Source organism: Siphateles boraxobius, unplaced genomic scaffold (genome assembly GCF_051911475.1).
Source record: "Siphateles boraxobius isolate OS27281-9 unplaced genomic scaffold, OSU_SipBor_1 13, whole genome shotgun sequence".
NCBI classification, from domain to species: Eukaryota; Metazoa; Chordata; class Actinopteri; order Cypriniformes; family Leuciscidae; genus Siphateles; species Siphateles boraxobius.
In genome coordinates, this window is record NW_027508733.1 from 5,861,025 (window position 1) to 5,888,253 (window position 27,229).

General features: G+C 36.8%; 3 protein-coding genes across 5 annotated transcripts; 1 reads left to right on the forward strand and 2 right to left on the reverse strand.

The window, feature by feature from the left end:
• Positions 1-39: 39 nt before the first annotated feature.
• LOC143735308 (uncharacterized) lies at positions 40-5,760 on the reverse strand. Its single transcript, XM_077225453.1, has 5 exons — positions 5,353-5,760; positions 2,693-3,094; positions 2,463-2,528; positions 1,649-1,768; positions 40-852 (listed from the first exon to the last, which is right to left on the reverse strand). Exons 1-5 carry the CDS (start codon positions 5,438-5,440, stop codon positions 824-826), a joined length of 705 nt encoding a protein of 234 aa, XP_077081568.1. The 5' UTR covers positions 5,441-5,760; the 3' UTR covers positions 40-823.
• LOC143735247 (uncharacterized) lies at positions 4,818-11,745 on the forward strand. Of its 2 annotated transcripts, none has more exons than XM_077225357.1 (6): positions 4,818-4,892; positions 6,976-7,299; positions 7,484-7,780; positions 9,464-9,595; positions 10,117-10,184; positions 10,418-11,745. In XM_077225357.1, exons 2-6 carry the CDS (start codon positions 7,014-7,016, stop codon positions 10,469-10,471), a joined length of 837 nt encoding a protein of 278 aa, XP_077081472.1. In that variant the 5' UTR covers positions 4,818-4,892; positions 6,976-7,013; the 3' UTR covers positions 10,472-11,745. The 2 variants fall into 2 exon arrangements, with proteins under 2 accessions (XP_077081472.1, XP_077081471.1); XM_077225356.1 differs by lacking the exon at positions 4,818-4,892 and adding an exon at positions 6,490-6,610.
• A 10,143-nt stretch (positions 11,746-21,888) lies between these two features.
• Positions 21,889-24,148, reverse strand: LOC143735326 (galactose-specific lectin nattectin-like). Of its 2 annotated transcripts, none has more exons than XM_077225487.1 (6): positions 24,049-24,148; positions 23,839-23,903; positions 23,621-23,727; positions 22,529-22,654; positions 22,247-22,358; positions 21,889-22,066 (listed from the first exon to the last, which is right to left on the reverse strand). In XM_077225487.1, exons 2-6 carry the CDS (start codon positions 23,894-23,896, stop codon positions 21,999-22,001), a joined length of 471 nt encoding a protein of 156 aa, XP_077081602.1. In that variant the 5' UTR covers positions 23,897-23,903; positions 24,049-24,148; the 3' UTR covers positions 21,889-21,998. The 2 variants fall into 2 exon arrangements, with proteins under 2 accessions (XP_077081602.1, XP_077081601.1); XM_077225486.1 differs by having other exon boundaries at positions 24,029-24,136.
• Positions 24,149-27,229: the final 3,081 nt, after the last annotated feature.

The following is a 27,229-nucleotide window of genomic DNA, read 5'->3' on the forward strand; positions in this document are numbered from 1 at the left end:
GAACACAATTCAATAATTAAAACATGAGCAACAAAATGCCACAGTAAATCTGAGGAGTCTTTTTATTATATACATAACAGTTTTTTTTCTCATGAATAAATATAATACAGTGTAAACAGTGACAGTGTAATTTCTGTTTTTTGAAGTATTTGTCACATTCATCTTCATATTTCACAGCAGTCGTCTTCATGAATCACAACATTACAAACTTTGATTTGAAGCAAAAGAAACATTATAGACATTACAATTATTTGGACAAAGCTTATAAAATAATTTCAATCTCTGAGGTACAATGAAAGTAACAGTTCTGAACAGTGACTATGTATTTAATCATAACTTTATGATTAATTATCAGTTAATCGGATTAACTTGATGTGGCTAACTTAATACTGCAATCACTTAATCAGTTCATCCAGCAAACACTTTATTGATTATTTATTAATTCTAAGAAAAGGGTATTTTTCATGGCCTCAGAAAAATAATTATTTCTTAGCATGTACAGCGCTTAGAGCGTGTCACAAGATCAGAAATCATTAAATTGACTTTGCCACAAGCAGAGGATCAGAACCAAATATTTATTGTGCACAAGTTTTATGAACTCAATCACAAACTCATAACTAACCTAAATAAAACGTATACACACAATCACACAGTGACTGAAAAATTGAAACAGAACAGAGGAATGAAGCTAAGGGACATTTAAACATGATTAAAAAAAGCTCCATTTCACAATAAGTATTTTAGAAACTTAAATATGTTATACAGTATATTCAATTCAATGATAATAATGTTGAAGCTGCACACTGATCCTGCTGGGATCCTCTCAGATCACACGATCTGTATATTTTGTTTCTGCAAGGAAAGAAAGAGATGAACGGTGCTGTTTAGAGTTACAGAAACCCAAAGACACAATCATTCGAAAAATCCGACACAATCTGTCATCTACAGTTTAGGTCTGTTTAGGTTACATATACTTAGTGTGTGTGTATAGTGCATTTACTTGCCATATCAATAAAAAAATAAAAATAGCATTAAAATTCAGATAACACTTCAAGCCGTTGTATGAGTCGTTTTTACATTTCAATTCCAATTTTTAAAGAAAAAAAGAGTGTTTAAACAAGACAACATATTTGTGTTAGATTTGTGAAATTACTGAGGGGGAAAAAAATACTTTGAACCCCAAGTAAATTTACACAATCTGAGAAAGTCAGAAAGTGTACGGTTGTGCCCCACTCTCCCTTAGTAGCAAAACATCTACTTTTAAACATTTCTTACCAACAAAACATATGTAAACGTCATATGAAATCTATAACAAAAATGTATGTCATCTACACAACAAAAAATAATTTTGTATTTAACTGAATTCTCCCGCCATCTAGCTTTAAATTGATTTGCCAGGACTCGTCACCCCGGTCACATGACCATAAACGATAAAATGACTTCCATGACCATCACATGTTCCCTTCACTAACAGACTTGTGGAAGGCCCCGTAGTGAAAACCCCTACAAGTGGCGCCCCTTCAACAGAATTCTAGTTATGACGTCATTATCAGGCTGTGGAATGTCCCGACTGACCAATCAGAATCAAGTATTCCGGAGAGCCAGGTAATACTTTTGCATGAAATATTTTCCTATAGGTGATGCTTACCCTTTCTAGAGCTCCTGTGGCGATAATAAATCACACCAACAGCTGAAGCTACACACACCAGCAGAACAGCAACGACTATTCCTGCTACAGCACCTGACGGTAGACCTGGTCCTGGATCAGCTAAAGAGAAACAGATATTAGTGTGAGTGAATCTGACTCTGTTTATAACATATTCATTAGATATATTCTCTCTATGGACAATGTACTGTATGTCTAAATTGGAGGTGCGAAAGGCTAATTCCTCTAAGGTGAAATAATCCTCAACAGTTTATAAAATTTGGGTATATTACCATATACTTTTTCCAAAGGAGAATTAGAGATTAACTTCCCCTGTTTACAACTAAACTATCTGTGCTGCAAATCTACGCATATTAGATCAAGTAGATATTACAGATATTATATTAGAAATGCAGAGAGACGTCGAGAGACACGGTCTGTGACCTCAGCATTTTCCCTCATAATCTCTCATCATGAATTTTAAATCGGTTTCTGTTTAATTTCCAGTGTATTCATGGTTTGTTGAATGAAACTTTTGGAAGGAGCATGTTATGAGCTTCCCAAGGCTACAGCGTTATTATATCTGACATCTTTATGATTCAATTATAAATAGCAAGTGTTTAGGAAAAAGTTTGACATTATTTATATATATATATATTTTAAATTAATATTTTATGTTCAAATGAACAACATCAGAATAATTTAGGTGAATTATAAAGTGAAGTTCCCCATAAGAATAGTGCTTTTATTATAAACTGTAATAAATGTTATGCTATCTATTAATAGATCTTTATAAAAAGTAGAGTATAAAACATACTGAAGTCAGCCGCATGCTTCTCCATATAAGGTTCTTTATCGGTTTCGTCTTGATCAGACCGAGAAGCTGGAAAATACAAACCAATAAAAATAAAGAAATATCAAAGAACACAAGAATTGACGTTTTAATGTAATCTTTTGATTGGATATTATAAAGACACATGGATGCAGGATTGTATGTAGGATCACAGGATTTCAGTAGTAGTTGACTATCTCTTAAATGTGACTCACCAATGATGATCACACTGAATATTTTGATGGTGTCATCATGAGAGCTGCTGATTTTTCTGGTGATTTTTGTGCGGTCACACTTGCGGTTTCTGTTCAAGCTTTGCCTTTTGCCTGAACTTTCGCTTCTTATCAGTTCTGCTTCATAACGTCCAGCGTGTTCAGATCTGATGTTTGTGATGGTCAGAGATCCGGTCTCATAGTCCACCTCCAGTCTGTCTCTGAATCTCCCGTCTTCTCCATCATATAAACAGCTCGTATTGGGATGTCCGTTGATCAGAGCTATGCGAGTGTCATTGAAATACCACAGCATCTTATCATGATGTTTTTTAGTAATATTTGTGTTTAGAGAAACAGAATCTCCCTCCATCACTGACACTGTCATCACTTCATCGCCAAACACACCTGAGGACACAAATAAACAATTACGTGTGTGTGTGTGTGTGTGTGTGTGTGTGTGTGTGTGTGTGTGTGTGTGTGTGTGTGTGTGTGTGTGTGTGTGTGTGTGTGTGTGTGTGTGTGTGTGTGTGTGTGTGTGTGTGTGTGTGTGTGTGTGTGTGTGTGTGTGTGTGTGTGTACAGATTTCACATACATAGGCTATAATAGCCTGAAATCAGATATTGTAGCGACCAGCTAACCGTTCAGGAAAACATATACATAAACATAACAAATAATGGCTAATTAATATCTAAATGCAAAAGTTTAAGATTGAAGGTAGGGTTATATAGGCTCTTATCTAACGCTAAAAGTATTGTGCCTCTAAAAACTGATTTTAACCACCTTTTTTATTTTTTTTATTTTTTTTATTGTCTTAATTATTACAAACTCTCGTGGAGACAACGGCAAAAAACAAAAAAAAACAGACAAGGCATCAACAAAAGGCTTTTTGACAATGAAAAAAATTTATAAAAATAAAATAAAATATAATAAGGCATAGTTCTCAACTAAATAATGTGTTACGGGTTGCAATATCTTCTACAGTTTGTTTAGAATTTTTTACAAGGTTCAAAAAGGATAATGCGAAATTCATTTTTAAAACAGTTTACATTTGGCAATTGTTTTTCCATTTATTTTTGTGAATGTGGTATTTACCCATAATGATGATAAGGTTAATCAAAAGTGAAATGTCCCTCGTTATTTTAGAATTCTGAATAAGAATATCTTCGATTGTAAATTGTTCAATTTCACTCATTTTAATATTCAACCAGCTATGGACATCTTGCCAGAACTTCCTGCTAACTGAGCAAAGGAAGAATAAATGTGCTGTTCGTTCTGGGTGTTCATGACAAAAGTCGCAAAGGTCCACTTCAAAACCAAACCTACCCCTCAGTGTCTAAAACGCAGATGGATAGTAGTTGTTAAGGATTTTAAATTGCATTTCTTTTACTTTGGGTGCAATTGGCCATTTTATAAATTTCCAATGTTTTTCTGTAATTGTTGGATTATCTAATATTTTAAGTTTTGTCTTCCTATCATAATCATGATATATATATATATATATATATATATATATATTCTTTGAAAGCTTTATTTAGATATTTGTTGTCACATTTTTTGTTCGTAATGTTTAATTCTCCTACCATTAAGTGCGGAAGCTTGAGTTGGACATTAGAACAACTAATTGTGTTTTTTATCAGCTGAATCACATTCACTGGGATGGATTTACAGATTTTCCTATATTCTTTAAGAGAACATTGAACATTATTAAATTTGATTTTTAAATCTTGTAACTGTAAAAATTCACTGTTTTATATCTAAAATGTCATGCACAAAGATAATGCCTTGGTCAAACCAAAGCTGGTTGAACAAATACTTTTTGTTTGATACAATTATTCTATTATTCCACAAGGTGGCACAGTGAGGGGTAAAGTTATGGGTAAATACCATCTTCCAATGATGCAAAACCTGTTTGTGAAACTCAGATAATTTAAAAGGTATTTTAGTGATTTCAAATTCACACTTCAAAAAAAAAAAAAAAGTTTAACCAACCGAACATCTTGAAAATACTTTTTGGAGATTTTGACCTTCTTATTGATCTGAATGTGGAAAACACCTAGGTTTTACCACAGACTTGTCCTAGAACGCAACGCAACTGAATGCTTTTTCAAGCGCCTCCATACTTACTTGAGAACCCGGAAATGACGGAATATTTACGTAGGCTACATATTACACCTATGCGCAAGGGATTAGGCTATTACCTGAGGTAATTTTTCCGGACATATTTTCCTGAAGGTAAAAGTCGTCGTAATCTTTTCTGACAAATCCCAGAGATTGCACATTGGGCTGGGACTAAAATCACAGAGAAGCTCTCTACATGACACCACACCTCTACATGTTAAACCAGTTTCGTTCCGAATATGGCTTATTCAAGCCTGTGTTTGTTTGTTTTTGCTGTTTTGGAGAAAGAATTATCAACCAATGATGCTTAAGAAATAAAAGAGATTTGTATGTGTAATAAGAATAAATCGATCATTGTGGTTTGTAGTCGTTCATTGACTTTTCCAGAACAGGAAACACTAAAAAATGTACAACAACATTGTGTGACAGCTATTCCCTAAACTACAACATTATATAAACAGTGACCAATACAACAAGATGCGATGTTAGAGTAGGCTATGTTAAATGAAACGTTGGTTGTAACCATACAATCAAAAACATCTTACCATCAAGGAGCAAAAAAAGAGTAAGCAGAAAACAGCGTCCCATTCTTTCATCAGCTGTGTTTGATTTAAATAGACAGTGTTGCTCCATAGATCTGTTAAATCTCTTCCTGCCTGATCCAGATGAAGTATGTTTAATGTCTTAGCCGGACAAATAAAAAAACGAATGCCTATACCGGGGTTGGTTGCGAATGAAAAAAAAAAACTGAAACCGAAAGTAGCTTAGGGGTAATTCCACGCTTTGAAGTGATATGAAGCGAATTAAAAATCAGGGGCCAGTTGCATAGACATAGCCATTACATTAAGATTGTAGTTTTCGTTATCAAATTAGACCAATCAACGTTTTTTTTTTTTTTTTTTAATTTTTGTTGTTGTAATTGACATAAAAATAAGCTTTCTGGACAAAAAACCCCGCAAACAATTAAGTAAAGCTTCGGGGCTTCAAGGCATTTTGACCCGAGAGGGAAAAAACGTGTTACAAAGTGCGAGGGAAGGATGAGGGTTGAGCAGACCTAAAATACCACCGGGTTTTTCCTTAGCAGAAAATTAATAAGAGTCACTGTGACACAGTTAGATATTGAAACTGTTATAGTCTTAGGCAGGCTTATAGAACTGTACTAACATGAATACAGTAACATTGCAATCTGATTCACTCCACACAAAGCACCTTTTCAAATGAAATAAGGTGAACATTTTGTGGAAAAGATCAAATAAGTCTCAGGCTGGATTCTTACCTTTCATGCATTCACCTATTCATGAACTCTTACGTTTATGGATGTTTCTTTTAAACATTAAACACAAAACAATTCAGTGTAAAATTGTAAATACAGGTAAGACCTTTGAAAAATCTATACAGAAAATTCCTTATATTGTGCCCTATTTTTACAGACTTTTCTTGGAGTGATAATGTTCATAGTTATAGAGAAATATTTCCATTTGCATAAGATTGTTTTCCACCTATAAGAACAGTAAGAACATATTTTGAATATTATGTAATGTGATCACAGCTGTAATGTGCTTGTGTCAGATTGTGTTTGTGGGGGGATATGAGTACACACACACACACACACACACACACACACACACACACACACACACACACACACACACACACACACACATACACACTAGATTAATATCTCACTTCTGCAGTGTCGAAGCAGTCTGTGTTCAGACGTTTCCAGCGTTCACATCTTATAGTGCTCAAAGACAATGTTTCATGTTGTCTTTTTGTTCTGCTTGTGCTTATGCAAACTGGCTGGTAAGTAATAAATGTGGTTTATATGTTTTGTATACTGATTTAGTTCATGCTTTAGTTTTTATACAGAGTAATAACATGGAGATGCATTTGCTATTATTTTGAAATGTTTTTTAAACTGAACTGAATTATTACTTAATTCTGGTTTGGATTCAGGACTATCATCAGAATAAATTCCGAGGACAGATTCAGATTCCCTCGACTTTTCTCATTTTTAGCTTTTTTCATGTGTTCCTTCATTTAGCTTATTTTCTGTCTGTGCTGCTGTCTTGTGTATTCTTCATTTTACTTTTACATAGTACTGATCCTAAGTAAACCAACAAAGTTATTTGGGACACTTAATCTGTGATAAACTCTATAATCTCCAGGACTGTTTGCTGGTACAGATGTGAAGTCAGTGTCAGTGATGGAGAGAGATTCAGTCTCTCTAAACTCTGATACTGAGATAATGGATGAAGATCTGATTCTGTGGAGGTTTGGAACTGAAAACACTTTAATAGCTGAAATCAATGTAATGGACGACAGCATCACTGTATATGATGATGTTCCTGATGGGAGATTCAGAGACAGACTGAAGCTGGATAATCAAACTGGATCTCTGACCATCACAAACACCACAACTGAACATACTGGAGTTTATACAGTAGAGATCAAAGATCGTGTGAGCGAGAGTTTCATTCTCACAGTCTATGGTGAGCTACATCATTTTTACACACTAATTTTTGACTTTCCTTTTCACCCTATTGAAAACTTTCGTTTTGAGCAGTGTATTGTTTGTGAATGACATCACAAACTCTCACTCAACACATTATAACACTGTAAAAAAAAAAAGCTGCCCTTTTATTTACTGATATGATTTATTCTAATCTTTTTCAGCTCGTCTGCCTGTTCCTGTCATCATCAGTGACTCTTCACACTGTTCTTCATCATTATCACACCAGAATTGTTCATTGGTGTGTTCATCAGTGTTGAATGTGTGTGATGCGACTCTCTCCTGGTACGCAGGAATCAGTGTATTGTCCAGCATCAGTGTGTGTGATCTCAGCATCAGTCTCTCTCTACCTCTGGAGGTGGACTATCAAGATATAAACACCTACAGCTGTGTGCTGAACAATCCCATCAGCAACCAGACCATACATCTGGACATCAACACACTCTGTCACACATGTGCAGGTACAGCAGCACTGATGATAAATGTGTGTATTTACTGACCTGATCTCTGTCTTCTTGGGCCTGTTTCAGAAAGGAGGTTAAGTGAAAACCCTGAGTATGTTAACCCTAAAATGAGGGAAACTCTGGGTTTTCTGTTTCAGAATGGGAGGTAAGTCAAACCTGAGAAAGCAGAGTAAGTCAAGCCTGTTTCTGAAAGAGGGGTAACTTATACTCAGAGTCAGTAACCATGGTAACTTACTCTGTGAACCTAACCTGGTCGGGAGCAGGTTTTCTTTTGTAAACCCAGAGTTTTTTGCGCTCTCCTCCCCTTTTTTAAAGAGGAAGCGGTGTTTAAACACCTCATTCATTCTTTCTGTACATTTATTCATTGCTGTTTTTACTGCTGTTTTTTCAATTTTTTTTATAAGATGAAGTCTATATAACTCCTTAACTGGCAACTGAAAAAACAGTAGATTAGAGTTACATCATGTAATCTCCAGGATTATTTGTCATAATTTCTGGTGTATTGAGTAGGCTACTTACAACTGCCTGGGGTTCTGTTGGGACAGGAGGCTCCAAAAGACAGTTATTACCATCAGAATCTGTTGGGACCAACAAAAAACCCAACCCAAAGTAAAATAAATGGAAATATCAAAAATACCCCATATAAAAAATAACACATACAGTATGTAGACCTTTAACATTTTATGAAGGCCCTTGGATCTTCGGCAGTGACTGGCTCTGAAGTCCCTCCAGGAATTCCCTCAGCCAAAAATGCTGCTGCACTGCTAGACACTGGATGCTATTTAGTTATTTAATATGTCAAATGTAAAGTCAGGTAGCCTACACCCATGACATGCTCAAGCCTTACCTGATTGAATTATGTTTTTATATTTCATTTTCAGCTGCTGCCATGTTCTTTTAATGACCTAGCCTACATGAAAATTCAAAACTAGGTTTAATGACATACTGTTCTTCCAGTTTCACCTCTGATATTATAACAGTTGGGTAAGTTACTCTAAAATAGTTATTAATTACTAACTACAAATTACATCTTCAACAGTGTAATTAGATTAATAACTACTATCTCTAGAAAGTGTTTGTCTACTTATTACTAATCACTAAATCCCATATAAACCTCAACCACTTGAACAATACAAGGAGAGACAAGAAACTGCACTTTTAATGATTTCAAATTAACAATATACAATTGCATGAATTATTCTTGAATTGACCAAAGTGTGTAGAGGGAGAAGGTGCCTTTAAAAATACAACTTTTAAAAATTGATGTTAAATCCACTATTGTTTTATACAGAATTGTTCTATAGTCTATGCAGTAGCTTAATGTAATTACATCAGAATTTATTTTAAATTACAGATGAATTAAGATTACAATATTTAGATTACTTGGTAATTAATTACACCCAACACTGTATAACTATAATTACTCTTTTTGTTTGGCACTGTTGCCATGGTTACTCCATATCTGCGCTCCATTGATAATGGCTTTTTATATTTGAGGTGCACGCGCTTAACTCCGAGTCAGACTACTTAGAGTTGATTGAACTAACTAATTTTGTAACCGAAAACTCAGAGTTTCCCATCTCAGGGTAAGTCAACTCAGAGTTGGTTGAACCTCCTTGTTGAAACAGGCCCCTGGTGTAGATCAGACTGATGAGCTCACTTCTTTCTTTATCATTACAGCACTGGACACACTCTCTTCTTCACACTCTCCAGTGTTTCTGATAGTGTTGATCTCTGCTGGATCTCTGATGTTTGTATCTGCAGTCGTGATATTTTGTATTCGCAGGAAATGTAGAAAAACTGCTCAAGAAGGCAAGTGTTTGGCATTTATCTATAACATGACACTGAGCAGCGCTCTTTACTCGTCTCACTCAGAAAAACACTTTCTGCATTTCTCAAACTGCATCAGAACAGTGGAATTACAAACACGAGAATTTCACTTACCGTGACACATGTTAGTGGTGTGACAATGAAACTGATTTGAAGACAGAAATGCAAATCTGCATTAATGTAATGATACATTAACACAATCCTACATGTGTAAAAGATGCAGCACTCAGCTGGTGTTTAAATTAGTTTCTAGAATAGCAGTGACTATAGATAGCCCATGTAACCATCACATCCTTTTCATTTTCCCGCCAAAAAGGATTTTGAGTTCTTCACATACAGGCTTTTATAAAAGGCAATAAAAAAGTTATAAATAGGCCTATATTAAAATTATTTTATATAGCCCCTTTAATGCTGTAATTTTGACAGCCATGATAAATACACACAGTATGTTGTGAAAAAAACATATATAGTTGTTAATGCATATTTTATTATTGTTGAAACAGATCAGACTCTTGAAAAAGAGATCATATACTCTGAGCCAACGTTCATCAAAAGAAATGCACATAAAACGGTAAGATAATTTATTCCTAAGTTATGTTGTACATCTCTGTATAAATTAACCGACAGTCAAATTATGTATGCTTGTACAGTATCATGGTACAAAAGAACACACAATAGCACAAATACATAAATAAATAAATAAATAAAAGATATATGTGTGTGTGTATTTTAGTATTATTATTGTTATTATTATTATTATTATTATTATTATTATTATTATTATTATTATTATTATTTTAACAGAATACAGAAGAGGGAGATCAAGTAGAGTATGCACCAATTACCATGAGAAGATAATTTTTTATTATTTTTACCAAACTGGACCCGGAACCTCCTGCAACCTTTACAACAAATGCTGACAAGTTCTTTAAAACTTGTAGATGAGTTTTGGGATTGTTGACAATCACTACATGTACCTAAAGCCCCATTCACACCAGCAGAGACGCACAGTGACTAAAGCCACCCGCTATCTCCAACAAACAAAACATTTCGGATCTGTTTTGAGCTTCGGGTGCATTGAAACATGTCATTTTATAACTTCAGGCGAGAATAGTGCGAGGCGAGAATTACCAGTATAAATTTTTATTCTTTAAACACTATTTCTGTAAAACGGATGGCTAAAAATGGTTAAATAATTATTTAGAGCCTTATCATGTTTAACTCTTAAAGTCACAAGATCGAGAGATGCGTTTTTTAAAAGTTTAACTTATTTTGTTTTTAGATCCCTGTCTCGTGCGTGAGACCCTGCAGAGACAGGAGCGCAACGGTAAAACACATCCGTCTACAGTGCATTTACATAAAACATGGAAAAGTAGCTCAGTGGAATGGAAAAACGCATTCTGTGTGAACGGCCTCATAAAGAGTAAATATGTATTCGCCCTCACGGGGAGCTGACCGATCGCAGTCTGACTTACAGCAGCGCATGCCGTTCGAATTTTGAGATTTGAGATGCAAGAGCAATTCGTGATTACGGTCTTGTGCACACTGCAAGTGCACATGAAGTGTGCCATTTGGGACAAGGCCACAGTTGTTTCACGATTGGTCGAATTCACCGAAGACAATGATCACATGTGTTTGGTGTTTATTCTGACACATAGGCTGGGTCTGAAATCGCATACTCTCTTTAGTAGCTATACATATTTTGAAGAAGTACTTTGCAACCACTGAAAAAGTACATTTTATAGCCTATAGTTTGAATGTAATCCGGACTTACTACATCCGCAATGTTGTCATTATCATGTGATCTACCAGTGTCAGTTGCGTCGCTTCACTGCCATTCATAAATCCTCTCCCGTGGCCTCATGGGATATTAAAGTGTCCTTCATATGCACACTTCACATTCTCACCGGAACAAGCAAGTCATCCGGGTCCTTTGTGCCTTCTCTTATATGAGTACTGTGAATTCAGACTTACCACTTTTGTCATATACTCATTTTTTGCCTACTATAAAATTGTGAAATATGCGATTTCGGACGCAGACAATATTATATAACAGCAAAAAATCTTTTCATGTAGCCTAATTTAAATGTAATATTGAGTCATGTTTATCAAAATAAAACTCATAAAATATATAGTACCACTTTTTTTTTTTTGTTATTCAAATAGTGTTGAACTTTATTCTTAAGCGCTGTATTAACCAATAAACAAAGTACTGAATGAAAAGTGTCATGAAAAACATCTGAGATGTCTGTGTATTTGACAAACAGGCTTTTGCATCTAATCAAATCCATCTGTGATAAAGTAGCCTACGCAAAACATATCTACAGGAAACAGAAGGTGTTTGACTTCAAATCTCTGTTTTCAATTCCTCCCCAACTCGTGGTTGAATCCAGTTAAAGTTGAACACAACTAATATTGATTTGGCTTAAACAATGAGGAAACTTGTGATTTAGTAGTGTTTAGGTGACACATGGAGTTGACTTTTCTTTGGAAACCCCTGTGAGTTTGAGGCTCTGGCCCACTAACAGCTCAGTTTGAATCACATTGACATTTATTTACTGCTGAGCTGCATACAAATTGTGGTTTGATTTGTTGGGTGGATAAACAGCATGTTCATGAGAATGCGTCTACTGGATTTGTGTGTGTGTGTGTGTGTGTGTGTGTGTATGTGTATGTGTGTGTGTCGGAAGTGTGAACAGCGTGTGGTTGAAGGGCTTTTCCATTCCTGCTCGTATGAAACTCAGTCGACATAAAACAGCTTCACTACAAAATAGTGAACCCATCAGTAAAGTCTGACAGATAAACGATTCTCTTAGACATATGTGACCCTGGATGACAAAACCAGTCTTATGGGTCATTATTTTTTTAAATTGATAAATTGAGATTTATATATCACATGAAAGCTGAATAAATAAGCTTTCCATTGATGTATGGTTTGTTAGGATAGGACAATATTTGGCCGAGATACAACTATTTGAAAATCTGGAATCTGAGGGTGCAGAAAAATCTAAACATTGAGAAAATCGCCTTTAAAGTTGTCCATTTATGTTCGCGATTGTGCTGCATTCACTCACAAAAATAAAAGTTTTATACATTTACGGTAGGAAATTTACAAAATATCTTCATGGAACATGATCTTTACTTAATATCCTAATGATTTTTGGCATAAAAGAAAGTTTGATCATTTTGACCCATACAATGTATTGTTGGCTATTCCCACAAATATACCCGTGTTACTTAAGACTGGTTTTGTGATCCAGGGTCACATATACCCTCCCCTCCATGACCTCACATATAGTCATGGCAGACAAGTAGTGCTAGTTTCAGTGGTTATTTCCCACTCCAGTATATGAGAAACCAAAGTTATTTCAAAGCAGATCTGTTCTTGATATCACACCTTTTTTATAAAGGTCATATCCTGTTTTTTTTCCTGTCAATGTCTGGGGACTTTTCTAAGAATAAACACAATTTATAATTTACTCCTGCAATGTTTAGATTATAATTCTAATGTCAGAGTATTAAATAATTTATTTAGTTTTCATCAGTCTTGGGAGTAACTAATTCGGATAGCAATTCGGCAAACAATTTTCAGTGCTACTGTCCAAAGCCAAAAAACAGTGCAGCTTGAGTCATAAAACTATGTGACTGATCACTCTATTAAAACCTACAGGGAATAAACTAGTCTATTTTAAGAGCCTCCGGGGGGGGGAAATCTGTCACTGCAACATCTTCTAACTTCCATGTGAACAGATGATTCTGCCCACATATTGGTGTATAATAGTTAACAAAAGCGTTAATTGATCATGTTAACCAGACAAACCATGACACCTTTTTTTAAATTATTATTCATTAGAAAGACAGGCTTTCACTGTTAGAGCGCCATCTAAAGTCCAAAATTAGACTTCACATCTGGAACAATAACACCTCCGAATTAACAGAGCTATAAATGCATCTCACAGTTGAGAAGCCAAAGCCCCAATAATACACATGAACGCGTTGTTGTTTTTCATATACTTTATGACTGTGATTTCCAAACACTTAGGAACACTAACAGACAGGACCTCTCTCATGAAACAGGAGCAAAACGGATGTCTTTGTAATTGTCCAAATCATTCAATAATGTTCTCAAAGGGTTCACTCAAAAACGTTATTTATAGATTGTTTGTAGAAGTTTTTTTGTTTTTTTTAAATGATCATCCTTGGAAAGTGTGAAATTTTTGTAGCCTGTCCCATACCGTTCTTAACTTTTCTCTTAAATATATGTAAAGGTTGTGCAAGCGTTATAATTAAACGCTGCCAAAACAATGTTCATGAAATCACTACATATTGTCAGTAGTATTTGATGAACGTTGTATTCGTTTCATAATGTTGGCAAAAACATTCTTCGAACAAGATTCTTCACAATCAAGAATTTCCTTTAAATATTAAAAATCACTAACTTTCTGTCTTAAAGTCAGTTCTTTCATGACAGCTCTCGGACTGATTGGCACGGTAATGGGTATGACAATGTTGTATGTTTGGTCTTGATGAAAAGATCTGCTACGCTGCTGCTGCAGAGCAAGTACGGGACTTGAGACTGCCAATACATGTATACATGACAAGACATGCTGTTGCTGTACAATATAGTGTACATGAATTACCTGTAGCGGATCTATACAGGTGGAGCTGGGGAAGGTGGAGGGTTTCTGAAGCGTGCTGTGCTGCTAAGGCAAATGCTACCCAAGTATTTGAAGGTGAGCAGAGAGCTCATTGGCTGCTGATACGGCAGGAACCAATCAGCTGCACCCTATAGATGTGATTATGAACAGGTGAGTTAAAGGACCTATTAGCCTGCATCATTTAGAGTTTCATGCCAGAACTTTGTATGTTACACAGCAAAATCCCATGTGTCACGTTACGCAGGAATCAGTGTATTGTCCAGCATCAGTGTGTGTGATCTCAGCATCAGTCTCTCTCTACCTCTGGAGGTGGAATATCAGGATAAAAACACCTACAGCTGTGTGCTGAACAATCCCATCAGCAACCAGACCACACATCTGGACATCAACACACTCTATCACACATGTGCAGGTACCACAGCACTGATGATAGAAGTTATTTTGTTTCCATACAATGAAAGTTCATGGTGATTTATTATCAAACTCCCAAATAAGTCCCTCATATTTTTCTGTTTAAAAAAAGGGCCTTAAAAAAAAAAAAAAAAAATTCCAGCCCATATCTGGGTACGTGTGGAATCCACGTGTACCAGATGTGGGCCAGATCTGGGCCAACACTACAGGTATGTTGCTGTCTGGGATTTTTCTGACAATGACACTATCTGTATTTTTTCAATTTTGAGTTCCTGGCTGAGAATAAAGTCAGCTTGTTGAAAATCACTATTTTGTCATTGCCAATTAGTTATTTCAGAAGTCCACATCCACTGTTGTAATACTACGGCAGCTGTGATCTGATTGGTTGTCTCTGCTCTGGTGGGTGTGTCTACAATGTCTCTTCTGGTTTATGAGTCACATCTACACAAAGTTGGAAGAAGAGAGAACAGATAATGCAAATATTGCGGATATTTGTTGAATATTTAAATTCAACAATTTAAAGTATGTTGAAGTTTTAAATTCAAGATATCAATAAAATCAACAAAAGGTTTGATGTGTGGGTGCAAATGTATTAAAAAAATGCTTTTTCATATATGGAAAAGTAAACCACACTCTATGAGGAAAGAAACTTGGCATTCAAAATATAATGTGGTCTGAAGGTAAATGTTAGTAATGCAAAACAAACATTTGCTTACAAATGCTTTCCTCAATACTGTATACGCTGGGGCCATCTGGTGGCCAAAGTATTATTTAATATTAAAACATTTAATATGGTCTTAAATGCATTTTATATTTATTTGTTATAAATATATGTTTTTTTATTTATTTTATGTCACTTTGCACTTATTTCCTTGAGCACCGTTTTAACTGTACGCAGCAAAACTGCATTTGCTTTGGCAACAACAACAAAAACATTTCCCATGATAATAAAACACCTTATAATTCAAACTGAAAATTAAAGCAACTGCTTAACTGATATAAATCTATGAATCATTCGCCCATAATATACGTAGGCCTATATTTATAATTGAAGGGGTGTCACAATAACAAGCTACAAATTCAAATTGAATGATTAATTTGACCTGATGTTACCAGCTGTTTAAAAATTGTTATTATTATTTAACTCAATGAATTATAATAATTATTGAACGATTTCTGTTTTAATTGTGTGTACATCTGTACATCTTACCCCAATGGTCTATTTTAAACTTTCATTACAGAAAAAAAATAATTGTGTGAATTAAAACACATTTACAGCATTTACCATAACAGGCAGTGTAAATAATGTACACATCATAACACAAAAATTTGTTCTAAATATTATTAGATTATTCGTTCTTTATAGTAACCTAAAGAGTGCATCTGTCAAAGAACAATTTTCCAGTGGCTTTTGTAAATATTTTTCCCATTTATTTTGACAATAGAGATTTCACAGAATTAGTTTTAAGCCTGAATCAAATCATCAATCTCAAATATGAATTACACAGCATACATTTTTCTATGGCGAAAATGAATGGGATTGTATCTCCCAGAAAACTGATTTGTTTTTAACAGTAAAAGTGCTGCAATACCAGTTTCAAAGTTATATATCGAGTACAGTCTACAGACATGATAACCCACAACCATTAACAAAAGCATTTACTATTGTTTTTGTGTAATACCATAAACATGTCTAAAATAGAGTTGAAATAATGCCTGACACTCTGAAATACCAGAACATTTGGCACAAAACATGTAGGCCTCCATTAAAAACCTGAGGATGAAGAAGTCAATAAAAGAATGGTTTCAGATTGGGAAGAAGAATGATTTGGAAAGCTAGACCTAAATCCAAGAAAAAAACGTAAAGAGTGTTTTGAAGAGGGCTGTAGACAGACTGAATTAAAAGCAAAAGGTGATTCAACCAAGTTGAGTTAAAGAGTGTGCACACTTCTGCGGTGGCGGAGCCAGGATTTTTTCATAGGGGTGGCCAGGCAAGGGCCAGCAAACAGTCTGGGGTGGCATATAAATCGTAATTATTTTAACATAAAAATTAGTTTAAATAATGTATTGGACTGTTTTAGTGCCTTCCTACACAACTGAATACAGTTCATTTGTACTTAATTGTAATTGAGATAGTAGTGAATTAGGAATCATGGAATACTGAGTGAATTTGATCTTTTTTTATTATTATTAGCTACTTACTACCTCCAGGCATATTATTAAAGAGTACACACACTATAGCTAAAGTTCAACTTGCTCAGTTAGCTTGGTTCTTCTGGTTCTCAAAACCCCCAACATTGTTGCACCTTCATGGATGAGACATGCAGATAACTACTGTAGTTCGAAGATTATTTAACCTTCATTGAATAATTATATTTTATATAATCAATTAACTCTTCAACTTTCTATATTAGTTGTCAAAATAAAGAATCTAAACCGTTCTATCATACCTTAATTAAAAAGGGGGGGAAACATCTCTTTTGAATCCCTATGTGCAAGAATGTGAACAAGGCGGAAGTAAACGGCACATAAATACCAGAATGTAAAATTTGTTATTTTATGGATTTAAAAATGATAGATTTGTGTTTTTCCTTTACAAATTAACGCAAAATTACCGCCTATCTTAGCCTAAAAATGCACAGTGCTCACATTTAATTGAACATTTAAAAAAAATCACATAGCCTATCAGTTTGTGCCTTAAATTGTGATTTCACATGGCAGAATATTTTAGTCGAGACATATGTGACGCATATATAACAAATACATGCATGCATGCAGTTTTGACACAGATTTTATCGCCCTTTTGATTATTTCATGAGTTAGCTAATGCGCGTGATGTGCAAGTACAGCAGGCAACAACGGCTGTCAGGACAGGAAAGTTAGTTTTACTGACATTTGTTGACCTTAGCTATAACATCTTACCGCAGATAGCCTAAGGCCGTGTGTCCACCAAAGCGTTTTTTCACGCAGCTGGCGTAAAATTTTAAGGCCGTGTGTCCACCAAAGCGTTTTTTCACGCAGCTGGCGTAAAATTCCAATTGTTTTCAATGGGAGCACCGCGTTTTTTAAATGCCATGAGCGTAACGAGGCGCTGAGCGTGTATTTAACGCTCAAGCGCTGAGCGCGCGGCGTTTTTTACTGGTCGCCGAGAGTTGAAAAATGTTCAACTTTGGGTAAAACGCTGCGCTCATCACTGTCACTTTTTACACAGCCGTCCAATCACAGTGGAGGAGGGGCGGGACAAATACCACACGATTACTGTCACAACATTCTTTCTGTACAACGACGTCAACCAGCAGAGCTAACCGAACAAAATGGATGAAAAATACATTTTTAGTATGAAACAAAATTATCTGCGAAATCAGTTACAAGTAAACTGTGCTGCGGATATTCTGTATCATAGCAACGAATTGTCTCAACTGAAAAAACGCAGCGCTGCCAAAACGCTCTCAAGCGCCCACAGCTAGGCGTTTTCAGCAGAGCGTCCAGTGTTTTCAGCCGGCTAAAAACGCTTTGGTGGACACACGGCCTAACGTTACTGATTCAGGACAACGCGCTTTTCTCCGCATCTGACAGAAGTGTCACAAGCTTTCACACAGATCTTTCAAAATAAAAGTAGAATCAGAAAAAAAAAGAGAATTACGTTGTTGTTTCTTTGACTGGACATATGTCTCACTCAAAACGGTCTCGCAACCCACCAGTTGAGGTACATCGAATCTATATTTACAATGCTCCGATCACTGCTCAAGCTCATTCGGTACCCGTACATTTCCGCACTCGTTTTGACTTGCGCCTGGCGCTGAGGTGAAGTTGGAGTGCGCGTCTGAAAAATCACACGTTTTTTGTGGTCTTAAAGCGACGGTTCTGTGTTTTAAAAACAAAATTCTTGTAAAAATAAGAGCGAGACAGAAACAGCAGTTATGAGAGGGGTGGCCAAGCTCAAGCCAAGGGTGGCCATGGCCACCCCTGGCCACCCCCTGGCTCCGCCACTGCACTTCTGCAACCAGGCTACTGTGTCTTTTATTTGTAATTTTTTCTTAAAAGTTTCTATTTGTTTGTTACATGAATTTTGTTGGTTTTAATACCACATTAAAGGAGGAAAAAGTTCTGACGTGATTTTACTTGGATTAATTTTTCACATTTTTTTATTAGACTCTAAAATACTGATGTGTATTGTCATCTTCTAAGGATCCGTTCAGTCTATTGTCTCTATTGTTTTGTGGTGCAAACAAGCCACATTCAGTCTCAGTCTCCCCTGCACACATTCACATCTCTCCGGCCTGGTTATGGCTCTAAATATGTTTTCTTTTGTCCGCATTATAATTACTAACGACTGGCTATTCACACAGTTTCAATCCCTAATTTCTTTTTTCAAAGTTCTCACTTCACATTTGCAACTATCAAATGCCCTTCTTGAAAAAAAGAAACATTTCATTAAGCATTCCTATTTCAAATTTTTCCTAAAAATAACAGCTAGGTGGCAGGCGCATCTTAGCTAGCATGTTAGCTGAGCACACCATCAATACATAAGAATTTGTGAAATTAAAACCATGTTTTTGCTCCAAACTCACTTTATAACGCAAGTCAAGTATTTTAAATAACCTTCTGTGATTTGATTTGGCTTCGGATAAAAAAATCAGACAGAAAATATGTTATAGTATTCTGCACAATGATAAAGTCTACATCGATTAGCATTACATTATAAATACAATTTATTATTAAGAAAATATCTGACATGGCTCGAAGAACACATCAATTCTCCGTTCAACTCACCATAGGATACTTACACCATAGGATGCAGCAGTGTCATCTACTCCGCTCTCGCAGGAGCTCCGTCACTCCGTCACTCCGTCCAAACTTGCACCACTACCGCAGCAGCGTTATCTTTTTTGCTCCAGCAGGAGCCCAGTTCTTAGTCCAACTTACTTTGGACAGTTGAGTTCAGGAAACTAGTTTGGTCCTCTGCCGCAGCAGTGTCATCTACTCCGCTCCCGCAGGAGCTCCGTTTCTCCGTCCAAAGGATAGTTGGAAAGCAATTCGAAAGCAAGTATGGTCCTCTGCCGCAGCAGTGTCATCTACCCCGCTCCCGCAGGAGCTCCGTTTCTTCATCCAACTCGCCTTCACTGCCGCAGCTGTGTTTCCTCTTCCATACCCACGACTTTACAATTCTCTATCGATAGTTGGAAAGCAAGTCGAAAAAACACCTTGGTCCACTGCCGCAGCAGTGTCATCTCCTCCAGCAGAAGCTAGTTTCTCCATCAACTTGCTTCCACTGCAGCAGTTATGCTATCCTCTTCCGTTTCCGCAGAAGCTCACCCGTACGACCATCCCCAGCCAACCACTTGCGAGGCCACCCATCTGATGCCACGACAATCAACTCCCTTTTGATGATGCAAGAAGCCCTCCCCATCCAGCGACTAAAATTCCCTCCCTACGATTGGCACCATAATGGCGGCTGTCCCGCATTTATTTCAACTTTTGGGGAAGTACTCTGGGTTTGGGCCAAATATCCGAGCTCAGAGACCTCTCCCCATACAACATGCCAAGTATGCATACTATTTATTCTATCTAACTTATTTGTAAGTGTCAACTAGTGAAAAGTTGTTAGAATTAAAGGGGTCTATTGTGTTCGGTATTTATTTCTTTTTTGTGTTATGTGATTGCTATAGGGTGACCAGACACCCCGAAAAATTTGGGACAGTCCCGAAATCTAAGCTGTTGTCCCGTATCCAGCCCTAATTGTTCCGGAAATTATACTAAAGAAAAATCTTGATTAGTTATTGTTTGATAACCTCCATGGACACTTTTTTTTTATGTTTTGAGTCGTCCTGCATTCAGCCCTCGCCGGCTGGTCATTGGCTGCAGCATCTTTTTTGTAGTTCTACAAAGACACCGTAGGCGGGAATTTAGATATGCATTAATAAGCTAATTTTCATTAATTTGTTGCGTTGACATGGCTGGTGCACCGGAACCCCAACATGCCGCTAAAAAGCAAAAACGTCTCTGCAGGCACCGGGAGGAGTGGGTGGTGAAGTATCCATGTATCCAATAATTGCACTTAACTTATAGCCTACACACAAAAATATATCAGAGATTTAAAATCAAACATTTTAAAAGAGAATACGTCACGGTTGTATAATTGAGCATTTAGCTGTGTTGTCAGCAAGTCGTTTCTCATCGTGCTTTTGATAAGCGAGTCAGTAGAGAGAAACTGCAGAACCAGTATGGGAGACGTGCGCCGTGCCGCCGCGAGTGTTTTGACACGTCAGCATGACATCAGAGCAAGGCGGACCGCACTCGGACACTTCTCTAACCGGCATGCATCTCGCGGTGATCAGTTTTGCGCAGATTTTGCTCATCTCAAACTTGCCATGTTGACGCCAATTATTTGGTTCGTGAACGAACATGTTTTTGAATCCAAGAATCGATTCACTTGCATGTACTAACTCATGTTTGCTCACTGAAATCACCCACATTTCAAAGACAAATTGGCAAAATTATGCAAGTGTAAAATTCTGATGTCCATGTTCAAGTAAAATGATGTTATTAAAACTAGTTGAATCTAAATAGGCCTAAACCAAAGTGCTGCCTCGAAAATACTTTGATGTGGATCTATGAATTAAAATGATTTAACTTTTTAATTGTGATACCATAAAGATCTGTCACTAGAGCCTTTTTGAAATTCACACTGCCCCAGTAAAATATTACTGAAATCCCTCTGATATTGGAGATTACTTCCAACCCTAGAATGTTTTTTTCTGCTCCTGTCCTTTGTCTTTTCTATCAGCCGTTTAGAATCAGAACTAGCAGAATGGTTTTAATTCGCTCAATAGTGATTAATTCACTATTTCGAAAATGATCTGAAATTGTTCGCGATTCAGTTTGATTTGTTCAAACGGTTCACTAAAATCTGATTTGTTTGCAGAAGTTTCTCACTCCAAAATGTTGGGATATTTTTATGTCCTAGAATATTCAGAAAACAAGGGCCTTGGATGACTTCCATATTTGCTTAAAATCCAGGAAACAAACATGCAAAGGTCTTTGCCAATGACGAAAAAAAAATATTTGCCAATAATTAAGCGTGTGCAGTTTAAACCCCACCCCTGATGACATCATTTAATGCCATTCTAATAACTATATCCTCAAACCCTTGCAACACAATATACTTCTATTTTTACATACAGAAATTTGACTGAGAACGCACAATTTGGTTTTCCAATGCTTTATTAATTTGAGTGTTTCAGAGAAGACATTGAAAAGAGATTTGATTTCAGAATAACTTTGTAAATCAAAGTAACTGGAGCAGAATGACGGTCTCACAGGTCCTTGACACAGATATAGGATAATGAGGTTGAACAGCACTCATCGTTCCAGCAACGGTTAGCTGTAAGGTAGAATGAAATAAGCTATTCTGATCATTATAGTGTTTTTAGAAACAAACAAAAAAAACATTCAACTTAAGGCACTTTGTGAAATCCAAATGTGTCCTTCATTTTACTGAGTGTAAAATTGGATTGCAAATCATAACTGAAAGCATAAAAATAAAAAATAAAACTATTCTTACAGGAAAAGTTGATCTCCAAACAGTGCTCGGCGCCCTTGTAATTGTCAGGTTGCCAAGAGCACCAGTTGGTATACGAAAACACAGTTCCATCACTCCACAACCACTCTCCTTCCTAAGAGTGAAGAGAGTGAATACACTTCTGTTAGACATCAGGAAGAAGCAAATTAAGTTCAGATTTGAAGTCAAAACATCTTCATTAGAAACTTTGCCTTTACTGTTTATAGCAGAAATTTTAGTTTAGACAAACAGATAGGTCTCTTTAGGGCACACAATTGAACTTACTTCTACAGCATCATGACCACCAATCCAAGCACGTGTGGAAGGAGAAGGCAATAGACTCCGCAGGAAATCATTTACCGGTTTATTACTCACAGATGCGAGATTCGCACCAAGACTTTGACAGTTTCTCTAAAGAGACAGATGTTTTTATGGTCAATACAAAATCTTTTTTTTTTTGCATAAAACAAAGGTGACAACATTTTAGACATTTGCAAACAAAGTTTGCTCGGTACCAGTTTTCTGTTGGCTACCATTTGCAGAAAAGAAAGTCTTACTATACAAAATAACATTCCCACTTTATAGTAAGTGTCTTTAATATCACAAAAAAAAAAAAAATGACTTGTAGGATTTACCTGTTATCATCAAGTAAAATCTACTTACTATTGGACTTAGTTTGACATTTAATTGAAGTGAAGTATATATTACTTAATTTCACATATAGAATTAAGTAACATCTACTTAATTAACTTTTTCCTAAGACAAAATAACACTGAATTAAACCACACATTTTCAGTGCATGCTTTACTTAGATTACATACTGTATATTAGATGTTTCTATTCAATATCTATAGAACACAAGTAACATGGCATCTGAACACCTCAATACTTGGTACACAATGACTTTAACATTCAATAGATCATTGGAGTGATTGTGTTATTTTGAGTAGAAGATTAATCCAGATGTCACAAAATGGCAGTTACTAAACAAAAGCGATAAAACTAAATACAGCTGGAAAACTGCGAGAAAAAAAAAACCCAATTCTTCATGCCCCAGTGCATGATGGGGACTCCAGTATTATAAAAGTTGAATAGGTTTAACTTAATTTTATATCATTGATACTTAAGAGTATAACTACTACATGATTGAATTAAGTACTAATATATAACTTTTTTAAATTCTTGCCTTAACTAACTTTTCCTTGTAGAAGTTACATTTGTTTCCTTCTGTAGCATTTACTTAACCACAGAACCGTTTTTATCAGTTTAAACGAATCGTTTGACAATTGTGTACATGCATGTCTCTACAGCGGTCTTTTAGATGTAGTTAAAGACACCTAATATAAAGTGTGACCAAATCATCTTGTAACACATTACCTCTGCTGCGATCCAGGTAGTCTGATGACAAACGTGCTTGTAGCATTGAAGTCCAAATTTCCTCCATGTAGCGGGGCATCTTCTGGCAATATTCATGGGACTATGTGCTGAAGACACGGCAAACTTCTTATTAATCGTGCAAATACTAGTCAAATGGAATATTGTACATTTCCAAAATGTTTTAAAGCAAGGGTTTTTACAAATAAATGTATTGTTACCTTCTGTATTCCCCATGAAGAAGATAATGAGAAGCAGAAAACTTTTCAGCATTGCCATGATGAACCTGAAATTAATAAAGCAGGAAAAGTTAAATGTCTGCATGCACTCATATGCTGCACACTTGATTCTCAATGCACTTAAAGACAAAGCACAAAAATACTTCAGGTACAACATTTATTCAGAACTCACTTTGGTTTTTAAATTCTTGCCTTCAGAGTCTCAGAAGAAGATTTTGTGAAGAGCCAGAGCCTGTGTAACACCATAACACTGTCATATCTATTGAATGAAGATGGGTCATATTTATACACATAATATCAGGCAAGAACTGTCAGGAGTCATCAGTAACACCTGCACACCATCAGCTCCCGATCACCCGACTCCACCCATCCACTCGTTATCAGCAGAGTACTGACTCACCACACCTGCACCCGCTCATCACCAGCACCACCACATATAAACCCACACATCCCTTCACTCATGGGCTGCGTTCCAAACCGCATACTTCCCTACTATTTAGTATGGGAAAAAGAGTAGGCGAGCGAAAAAGTATGTACGAATCCAAAAGAGTAGGCGAGAATTACCTGGGTGACGTACTAATTATCGCGAGATTCGGACTTAAGTGCGTTCGAATATGCCTACTTTCCTACTATATAGTAGGCGAAAACAGTACGTGAAGGAAGCAGTACGTTCGAAACATCACTATTGATAAAAGAGTAGGCGAGAAGTTCCCGGATGGCTTACTGCTTCCGGTGTGGTGAAGAGATGAGTCCCACCAAAGAGATGGGTCCCACCTTAGGACCCAAGCAATACGATTGGTTCAAAGCACGTTTTATGGGTAATCGTTTTAGTGCCTGGTTACAAATCAGACACAATCACTTTATTATAGAAGTCGGATGAATTACGTTATAACGAGTCATTAATGTTTTTAACTTATATGTTTCATATACTAGTATATAACCTAAGCTATTGATTGTAAATTTCAACATTTCTCTTTCTTAGTGTTTTTTAGTTAGCTTACATAGTAGCATAGCATACAGCTATCCGATGATCGTGCTAGCTGAGGTTTACCTGAGCTTATACTGCCTTACCGTATTCACAGCGATTCGAAATGCAATTATAATTATGTCACTATTTTTATCGTAATAATCAGCGCAATATGTAGTACAAATTGTGTTATTAATAGAACCATGTAAGTTAATAATGTTAAGTTTGTGTTTATTACAATTTTTCTTATTGACTGTTTATCCATTTAAACAAATGACAGAATGTTAACTTAGGTATGTTTTGTGTGTACTTAGTATAAATATTAATTGGATGTCTAGCCTTGATTACAGAACAGTGTGATAAAATTACGGAATCACAAATCTTAATGTAATCATTATCAAACCCCTTAATTCATATAATAATCTTGTATTTTTATCCTGATTAATGAAAGAAATTGCATTTTCAGGTTTTGCGACGTTAGCATTAAGGCATAATATACTTTTTTTTAATTACATGCATGTCATTTTGTGTACTAATTCATATGATTTATGTCATAATTATTTCTTAAAACAGAACATCATACAATAGAATAACATTCAATGCAATAAAATTAGTGAACCAAAACTTACAGGCTATAAAATATAATATTTTGACTAAATTACACAATACAGTACAAAATGAACAACGGAATTATGAGATATAATGGATTTAATTTTTATTAACACAAAACTACGATTTCCAATACACGAGAGTAGATGTTAAAACTTCATGCTGATTTGTACTCGGCTTTCGCCAAGATAAGCACCAACTAAGACGTAGCTTTACAGTAACATATGCTTCTCCATCCATTTACGCTTCTTTCCATCTGGTGACGTGAATCTCCTTTTGTCTGGTGTTACTAGTGTATTTGCGCGTCAGCACACACAACGGCTGCAACCACAGTGCGGGCCCCCATAACAACCCTCTGGATTGAGCGGAGTAGGGAACATCTCTAGGGTCTTCAAGTGGGCACCTTCCGTCCTCAGTGTTTCGTCGACTAGCCCACGACACCTCAAGAGGGCTCGACAGTGACTCTGGCGTCCCAGAGTCACCCCCCTCCGTCCCCCACTCAACTCAGCCCAGCTTACTGACCTCTACTTCCCTCTTGCTGCTGAGACCTAACCACAATCTCACAATCTCTCCGCAACCCAACCATACGCGCCAACCCGTTTGACTAAGGCTGTCGAGCCCCACTGGTGCGTTAATATGCAGTTTCAGTGGCAACGGTTCCGTATGGCATACCACCTACCGCAAAACACAATATCTGCCCAACCACCCGTCATTCACGCAATATACACAGGAACGTAATGACTGTAAATACTATACAACCTATACAAATAAACCAACAGTGCTGCTGAGACCTAACCACAATCTCACAATCTCTCCGCAACCCAACCATACGCGCCAACCCGTTTGACTAAGGCTGTCGAGCCCCACTGGTGCGTTAATATGCAGTTTCAGTGGCAACGGTTCCGTATGGCATACCACCTACCGCAAAACACAATATCTGCCCAACATCCCGTCATTCACGCAATATACACAGGAACGTAATGACTGTAAATACTATACAACCTATACAAATAAACCAACACCCTTCAAGTTTTCAAGAATTCTACGAAACCGTAGCATGGCGGCCTGTACACAGCCAGCTAGAATCTTTCCGTCTCAACCACAGCCAGTTGCTGCTCCTTTCTGCTGCTTCAGATAAGTTCTTTACTGTGCGGCGCAACTCTTGACCACTGAATCCGACGTCTCTGAGGAACCGGGTTGTAGAGTGTGCCACAAAACCTCGACAACCCACTTCCACTGGATAAACCTGGACTCTCCATCCTCGCTGTCCTGCTTCAGTGGCCAGATGAGCATACCGCAATTTCTTCCTCTCATATGCCTCATCTACCGCATCCTCCCATGGCACTGTTAACTCTATCAGTTGAACAATGCGTGCTGATCCAGACCACAAAACAATATCTGGTCGTAGGTTAGTGGTGGCAATCTCAGGTGGAAAAATAAGCCGTTGATCAAGATCAGCCAGCATCTTCCAGTCCCTAGCAGCTTCCAGTTGTCCTGGGCGAGAATTGGTGTTAGCACCTTTTCTTGGTGGTTGCTCGCCTGGGCGGAGGAATATTGTCTTCTGCGTGTAATGTTTTGCTAGAACAGGCGGCAACTTATTGGTCATACTACGCTTGCCTTCCAATGCAATACTTGGTCATGGCGCCAAGTAAACCGACCTTGGCTAAGAGCCACCTTACATCCTGTCAAAATGTGCCTTAATGTGGCAGGTGATGAACACAAAGGACAAGAGGGATCCTCTCCTACCCAGAGGTTTAGGTTCTGCGGTGATGGGAGAACATCATATGTTGACCTAAT